The sequence below is a fragment of the Montipora capricornis genome, chromosome 6 (assembly GCF_036669925.1).
Source record: "Montipora capricornis isolate CH-2021 chromosome 6, ASM3666992v2, whole genome shotgun sequence".
Lineage (NCBI taxonomy): Eukaryota > Metazoa > Cnidaria > Anthozoa > Scleractinia > Acroporidae > Montipora > Montipora capricornis.
The window spans coordinates 60,856,859-60,864,358 of NC_090888.1; the positions used below are offsets into that span (position 1 = coordinate 60,856,859).

General features: G+C 39.5%; 1 protein-coding gene across 2 annotated transcripts in view; it reads left to right on the forward strand.

Moving 5' to 3' along the window:
• The first annotated feature begins 1,388 nt into the window (after positions 1-1,388).
• The window catches only part of LOC138052725 (chymotrypsinogen A-like), a 7,597-nt gene continuing 1,485 nt past the window's right edge, over positions 1,389-7,500 (forward strand). Inside the window, exons 1-5 of one of the 2 annotated variants that reach the window (XM_068899284.1) lie at positions 1,389-1,594; positions 2,732-2,935; positions 4,454-4,666; positions 5,600-5,760; positions 5,866-6,016. In XM_068899284.1, coding sequence (XP_068755385.1) covers positions 1,528-1,594; positions 2,732-2,935; positions 4,454-4,666; positions 5,600-5,760; positions 5,866-6,016 — 796 coding nt within the window. In that variant the 5' untranslated portion in view covers positions 1,389-1,527. Of the gene's footprint in view, positions 1,595-2,731; positions 2,936-4,453; positions 4,667-5,599; positions 5,765-5,865; positions 6,017-7,500 lie in introns of both variants that reach the window. The other variant, XM_068899283.1, reaches the window with a different exon arrangement.

Here is a 7,500-nt window from a genome sequence, read left to right on the forward strand (position 1 = left end):
CCGAACATTATAGGGATTAAAACTTACTTTTTCGAAATTTTCAGCCAGAAAAAGGGCTCCCGAAAATTCTAGGTGACCTTTTTAGGGTAAAAATCCGTTAAAAATGGGCAATTATACCATTTTTCAGATGTTCGAAAATCCTAGGAGAGGCAGGCAAGCAAGAAATTTTACAACAAATGTTCCGAAAATTCTAGATCTCAAATCGTCTTCCGAACAGATATTTTACGAAGATTAACGTTGAGTGCCCCTGACAGACATGTATATTTCTCGATTTTGACGGCGTATGTTACGATTTTCATCGTTGTTGATCTGTTTTGTAATCATGATTTGTTGTGTTTTCATATTAAACGAGTTACGACTTCTAACTCTTTCCCTGCTGTTGTCGAGTGGACTCGACATAAGATTACGTGACTCCCACTGCGGATGTCGAGAAATTTGTTTCTATAGAGGCATGCATGCAATGGGATTGTTTCCCATAAACAATATCTATGTCTATCGTGGTAGATTTTACACTTGGACCAGCAAATTGTGCTCGTTGTGACAATAATTTCGTTACACGGAGGTTCATTATGTCAGGGTTATGTTTCATACATTTTACTGCAACCAGTTTGGCCGGGTCGGAGGAGTATCGTTTCAGCGTTGTATCAAAGACTTCGCTATATAGAGGTTCGTTAATCGAGGCTCCACCATACTAACCTTTCACGTTCCCTTCATATTAGCTCTTACTTACCTTCCTTAGTAGGGGCGCTTTGCAAGTCGTAATAAGCAGTTCGATATGATATTAATTCCTATATATTTTTCATTACTCTCGTTGAATAAAGTAGGAATTTTGAGACATTTTGTTTATAGCACGTTTTTTTTTTTGTTTAAATGGAACGATTTTCAAAGTGCCGAAGACGTTGGGCGGAGTCGCGAATTGTCGGCGCGTATTTACGTTAGGGAAAAAACAATGGCATACATAGCACCAAGAAAGGAACCCGTAAAATTGTGAAAACGATAATTCAAAAGGTTAGATTAATAATCTCCCGATAAATAAAAAAAGTTATTTTGTATTACCCAAAAAGTATATTTACACTTTGTTCGATGGTATTGACAACGGTGTCTGGCGCGTTCAGTTTCATGTCAGAGCGCAAATACTGATTTTTCTAGAGTTTTGTTTTTATACGTAATAGGTGGATTGCGATACAAAACTTACAACGATTTCAAGACGCCAATACCACATAATATCGGCGGCTAGTTGAGAGAAAATATATTCTCGTATTGGGCTCCGTTGCTTCACGACTCCGCCCCATACGAGAATGTGTTTTCTCCCCACTAGCCGCCAATATTATGCGGCATTGTCGTTTAAAATCACAATTAGCTTATAATTAACTATAGATTAATCGTAGATTGGTCGGTATTTGCTTGCATATAGACGTATAAACTGCAATTTCATTGGTTATGGAAGTTTTTAGGTGAATAATTTGGAATATATAAAGAGTTGCAGGTGACTCTCTGTACAGTTCTTCTTCAGAGACCTCTCGAAGCATGAAGCGTACTTTTGCAATCACAGTCGCTGCAGTCGTATTTATTCTAGACGGCACACAAGCTCAAGGTACATGCTATATGTTATGTAAGATTTAACACCGCTTGCTCATTTAATTCTTATCAATATCAACGCAATTGCACCCAACTTCTGGTTTCTGCTCCCCTCATACACGCAGCATCACAGTTTTTTAGTTTGGCACTGTTGTTATTCTAATATCGTCTGGCGATAAGTGATCGTGTTCGGTCTTATCTGGGGAACTTTCTTGTTTATTATTTCCTTATTAAGGTGATTAAGGTGAAGGTATAAGTTATTGTTACATCACAATTATAGTAAAGCTGCTTTATCAGTGATACTTGGCCGGTTATCAATAGTTACGGCATCATTGATTTGCAGGGGAAATATTTTCAAACCTTTCCAGGCTGTCATATTAGTCTTGAAATTGTCTTTAATTTTTCGGGCATTGCTGCAAAGTGTTTGAAGCTTGCTTCACGCCTTTACTTTGATGTACACATGCGCAGACCGAAAACTACTGCTTTCGACTAAGCCATTTATATGTTTCATCTCTGAAATTGGCCGCAATTCCCGTCCAGTTGTCCTTCTCCAATTCAATAGGGACCTTTAGATTCTAGGACGAGGACGAGAACGAGTACGAGATTTGACTGCCCGGTTTTAGCGAAAATTCTGAGAAGATTCATAACCAGGACGGTTAATCTTACTCTTTGTTAGCAGTGAATAGGTTCCTCAGTTATTTTTATTGCGGGTAACTTAACCCTTTTTGCTAATCGAAAAATGCTAAACTGCTACCGTTTTGTTGAATTGTTTTGATACGACGACATTCTTGCAAAACCTCGTACTAAAATGACGACGGTATCACTTTTTTCCCGCCAAATTGACGCTGGTTAGCGCGCGCTCACTGTTGTTCATTGAGAAAATCTCGTACTCGTAGTCGTTCTCGTCCTAGAATCTAAACCTCTCTAATATCTTAACAGGGGTGCTTTATTGAATCTGGTACAATATAAAAGCGTTTGACCCAAAATGTGTTCATTCTGGGGAGGATAAGAAACAAAGAAAAGGGAACAGTATTATGACGAAAGAATATCTCAACAAGTAGGCATTAAAAGTTTGTTTGGACAGTAGCCTCGAACGTCTCTTTATCTAATTTGCGGGAGTAAAAATTCGAACACAAGCGTTTTTCTTTATTAGAATGTGGAATCAGTAAAGATGATTTAGGAAAGCGAGTTGTGAATGGCACAGATGCCACCGCTCATTCCTGGCCTTGGATGGTTTCGCTAAGGTACAATGGACGCCACATATGCGGAGGATCTTTGATAAAAGTGAATTTGGTCGTCACAGCTGCCCATTGCGTTGAAAGAGACCGCCCGATTGGTAGTTACACGGTTGTAGTGGGTACGTATTAGTATAGTTTTCATTAGAGGTACCTTAAATAAGATAATAAGTCCGGTCTGAAAAAAAAAAAAATAATTATTGAAAAGAAAAAAAAAATTATAAAGAGGGTAAAGAGCGCACAAATGTAACTAGGACACATACTTCCCTAAATAAATAGTTGTGTTTAAGTCGTGTCCTATTGGGATCAATCATTTTAGGTTGGATTTTTCGTATTCTATTGGGAAAAAAACCGTTTTCGGTTGGTTTGGTTGATCAACGTTTTCAACCGCCATCAAACTAGGTTGAAACGGTTGGCAAAGTATAGGAAGCGACCGCTGTCTATCACGCGCGGGCTCTTTTTAAGTTCGGCGGCGCGAGCTCCAGTCATGGTTTCTTCAACCTGATCTCTTTTCTAAATTAACGATCATCGTTTATTCCTAATATTCGCTGAATTTTCTATCATCATCGTTAATTTAGAAGACTGAAAGTTTGCTAAAGATTATGGGAAATAGTCAAATTTGTTTTAAAAGACGATAATTCAATAGTCCATTTCCGAGTTGCTGCATGCCTCAGTTTCAAAGCGAGTCCTGGTGCCGAACCATTCAAATGGAAATGAATTGCGTATTCTTATGCAAATCAAACGCATTTCCCTTACAAGATTCACTTCGAAACCGAGGCAAACAGCAACTCAGAAATGGCCTATTGGATGGATACTGAGCTTGAGCCTGCCAGTGGGAATGTTTGTTGATTGACCCGTCACCTAACCACTTCACCACAAAAGCGCTAGATACGCAGAGTCAATATTTTAATCAATACTTGTTAATGCTGTATTATCATTCGGCAACAAACAATATCAAGCACTTCAAAAGGTCGGTTACCAAACTTCACGACAAAGGTATTACTTTTTATTCAAGCTTTTAATTGGCCTAATTACTCTTCAGCATTGATATTCTACGGAAAGAAGCGGTTCGGCGGTTCCTATAGAGTAGAAACTCCGGCTTTAAATCCAGTCCAAGGATATGACTTTTATTTTCCTTCAGTTTTTCTCTGCTACCACAAGTCCTGGGACACAGTGTCCTAAATTAACGATAATAGCAAATTCAAAGCCAAGTGGGAGTTGACGACAATCGTTAATTTAGAGAAGAGATTATGTCGGTTGTTTTCTGTCAACATGTCAACGCGGAAAAGTGTGGTAATGAGTATTCCCAGGAGTTGAGCGATTCAACCAAAAATAGTTGGAAAAGTGTTCTAGTGGGAACCTTAAACGCTTCGACCTAAACCGTTTTGCCCACTTGTGGCCCTACCCTCCCCCCTCTCTCTGTTTTTTCATCGCGCGAGGACGGTACGGCTATTCGTAGGCTAAAACCGGTCGCGGTTGAAACGGTTCATCCCAATAAAATACGATCTTTGTCATCGATACTAAATGTGGCCGGCAGAACATCCTCACTGTGGGTTTGCTGAGGTAAGAAAAAGACTGAAAAATACACAGTTATGAAAATGTTCACCATTTTTATGTAGGCTGTTTTAAATTTCTTCTAGGGTCTCACGATCGCACAGGCACGACTCAGGTTGAAAGGAGCTATAGGTTAACGGATATTATCATTCACGAAGGATACCATCCCAGTCATTTACGAAATGATATCGCACTTCTTCAATTAGAGGCGTCGATTGATTCCAGGGCAGAGGTCAACGTAGTATGCTTACCGAATGCAGGAAACAGGGTTGAACCAGGAAAAATGTGTTACATAACAGGTACACCTACTCTTTTGTAAGAATTTTTTCACCTCCATAATAAGTTCCATGATATTTCATCATGCAACTGTATCCGTAATCTTAGATTCCTGTGTTTAAATTTCCTAAACTTTCATAAACATCGGTAGACTAATGAAATCGAGCGACTACGCTAAAAATACTAATGACTGCAATGAGCAAGGTTATACGATTGTTTTGTTTTGGACTATTGCATCTGAATTTGCCGGATAGGCATGGTAGCCTTATTTCTGTGTTTAAAGCTTCCTGAAAGTCTCATTAAATTTTAAGGTTTGCGCGCTCTGAGTTTTATCGGCAGGGTGGGTTAGAACGGTTGGAAGTGGAAACTTTGCCAATATTCTACAAGAAGCTCTTTTACCGGTGGCCCTTATTAACGCCTGTTCCAGAATAAATGGAAGGCTACTTTCAGTCGACAGAAGGACTTTATAAGTTCAATGACATTCCATCGTGCAATTGTATCCGCAATCTTAGGGCGCGTTCGATTGACCCTATTCCGGAATAAGAATACGTGGAGTGATGATGAAAACGGTATGTTTAGCGCGTTTCGAAGCAATAAGGATAATAAAAATATGTTTAAAATAGCATTTTAGCAGATTTTTGACAATTTTAATGTTAATCTCAGTAAAAACGAAGGATTTCTAACTTATATTCCATTTATTCCTATTCCGGAATACGCACCCTTAGATTCCCTTATAATTTTTCTAAACTTTCATAAACTTCGTTAAACTAATAAAATCAAGTGACTAAGCTAAAAACGTTAATGAACACTAGCTTATACTTTGAAAGGTCTTAAGAATGTTCCGTTTAATTTGATATATGGCATCTCTATTTGATGGATCGGCATAGTAACCTTATTTCTTTATTTGAGCTTTCTGAAAGTCTTAAAGGTTTGCGCGCTCTGCGTTTTATCGGCAGGATGGGGAAGAACGGTTGGCGGTGGAAACGCTGCCAATATTCTACAAGAAGCTCTTTTACCGGTGGCAGGTATTAACGCTTGTTCCAGATTATATGGTTCATCTGTCGATGACAGGACTATGCTATGCGCTGGAGGTGAAGGAATCGCAGGAGGTTGTCAGGCAAGTAAAGCTGTTAAACTCCGTGATCATTTACGGATATGCGCTGCAGTTTTTGTATTTGTAATCCAATTTGTTCCTTTTTTGGATGTTCATATTTCAACTTAGGGAGACAGTGGGGGTTCGTTTGTCTGTGAGGAAAACGGAAGATTTGTTCTGCGAGGAGTTGTAAGCTGGGGGCACCGAGACTGCAGGACAGATCACTTTACCGTGTTTGCCCGTGTCAGCAGCTTCATAAACTGGATCAATGATCAGACTGGTAAGACTGATAAGACATCAGGTAGCATATTAGACCAGTGTTTTTATTCTTTTACTTGGTAAAATAATTGCTTAAAAGAAAAGGAGCCGGTATTTGCATTAGACGAACAGTTTAATTCCGAAAGCTCGGAAGACCGACACAGCTACGTTGTAACTCCCTTAAATTTTTCCATTTCACGAAAGTAAAGGAAAGGAAAGGAACTTTATTTAAAGTGTGTAGTAGATTTAGCGCTGGAGCACTAATTGGGGACACTGTAAAGTGATATTAACAACTAACACAACAAGTCAAATGTTGCTTTTTGAGGAGAGGGGAAACCGGAGTACCCGGAGAAAACCTCTCGGTGCAGAGTAGAGAACCAACAAACTCAACCCACATATGACGCCAAGTCGAGGAATCGAACCTGGGCCACATGGGTGGGAGGCAAGTGCTCTGACCACCGTGCTCGATGTTAAAATTCCCAAAAGAAAATCCTAGGTGATTAAAGGCCTTCCGAACAGACAATTCAACGAAACATTCCATTGGGTGCCCCTGGGAAGAGGAAAGGGGGTTTGAAAAGCTAGTGGCGGGGAGGAGGGGAGTCGCAATTCTCTCCTTGCTAATAAAAATTTGCACCAGGAGCTCACCGCTTGGTGCGAACAAATGGTACCCCACTTGGAGTGCTCCTCTTCTCAGACAGGGGCCGGTTATTTTTATTTAGATTCAACTCCAACAATCAAATAATGTCAAAGCTCAAAGCATGGGGCAGGCCGTAAGTGCAAGTAAATGCAGGATATTTCATCACGACTGGCTTTGCTTTTGGCTGTGGTCGGATGAATATGATTTCCGTGTATTTCAGTTGAATTTATGCACTTTGCTTTTGTCTGTGATTGGATGAAAGTGACCGTTATGTGTTTTAGTTTAATGTATGCACTTTGCTTTTGGCTCTAGTAGACCAATTTGGCTAACGCAATGTTGTACCCAATTCAAATCTCTCGGGGTTAAGGATCTTTGTGTGCTGCATTTGCATGATAATGTAGAATTCATATGGAAATATTTGGAACAAAACGTTTTATTCTCAAAGGATATGAATTTGGTACAACATTGAGTTAGCCGAATTGGTCTATCGGATGAAAATGAAAATGTTTTCCCTGTATTTTAATTTATTTATAATTTATGCGCTTGTTACATAAACGGAGACAGTATGTGTTGCTTGACAAAATGACAATATTTCAAAGGAAAGCTGTTGCAAACATGAACAGTTTGACATAACGATTACTTTAAGGAGAGACACCTACATATATAATTCAGTTGACCACTTTGAGGCACAATGAAACACAATCAGCGAAACGATAGAAAAGAACAACAGCAACAACTGTTAAGAATCCCGACTGGCCGGAGGCAAACCAGTTCAGTGGCTATTTACAAGTGTTTGCCGCGCGAAGTCGAACCAAGGACTAGCAGGATGAAATTCAACGGAGCTCCTACTTATACCGATAATTGCGAAT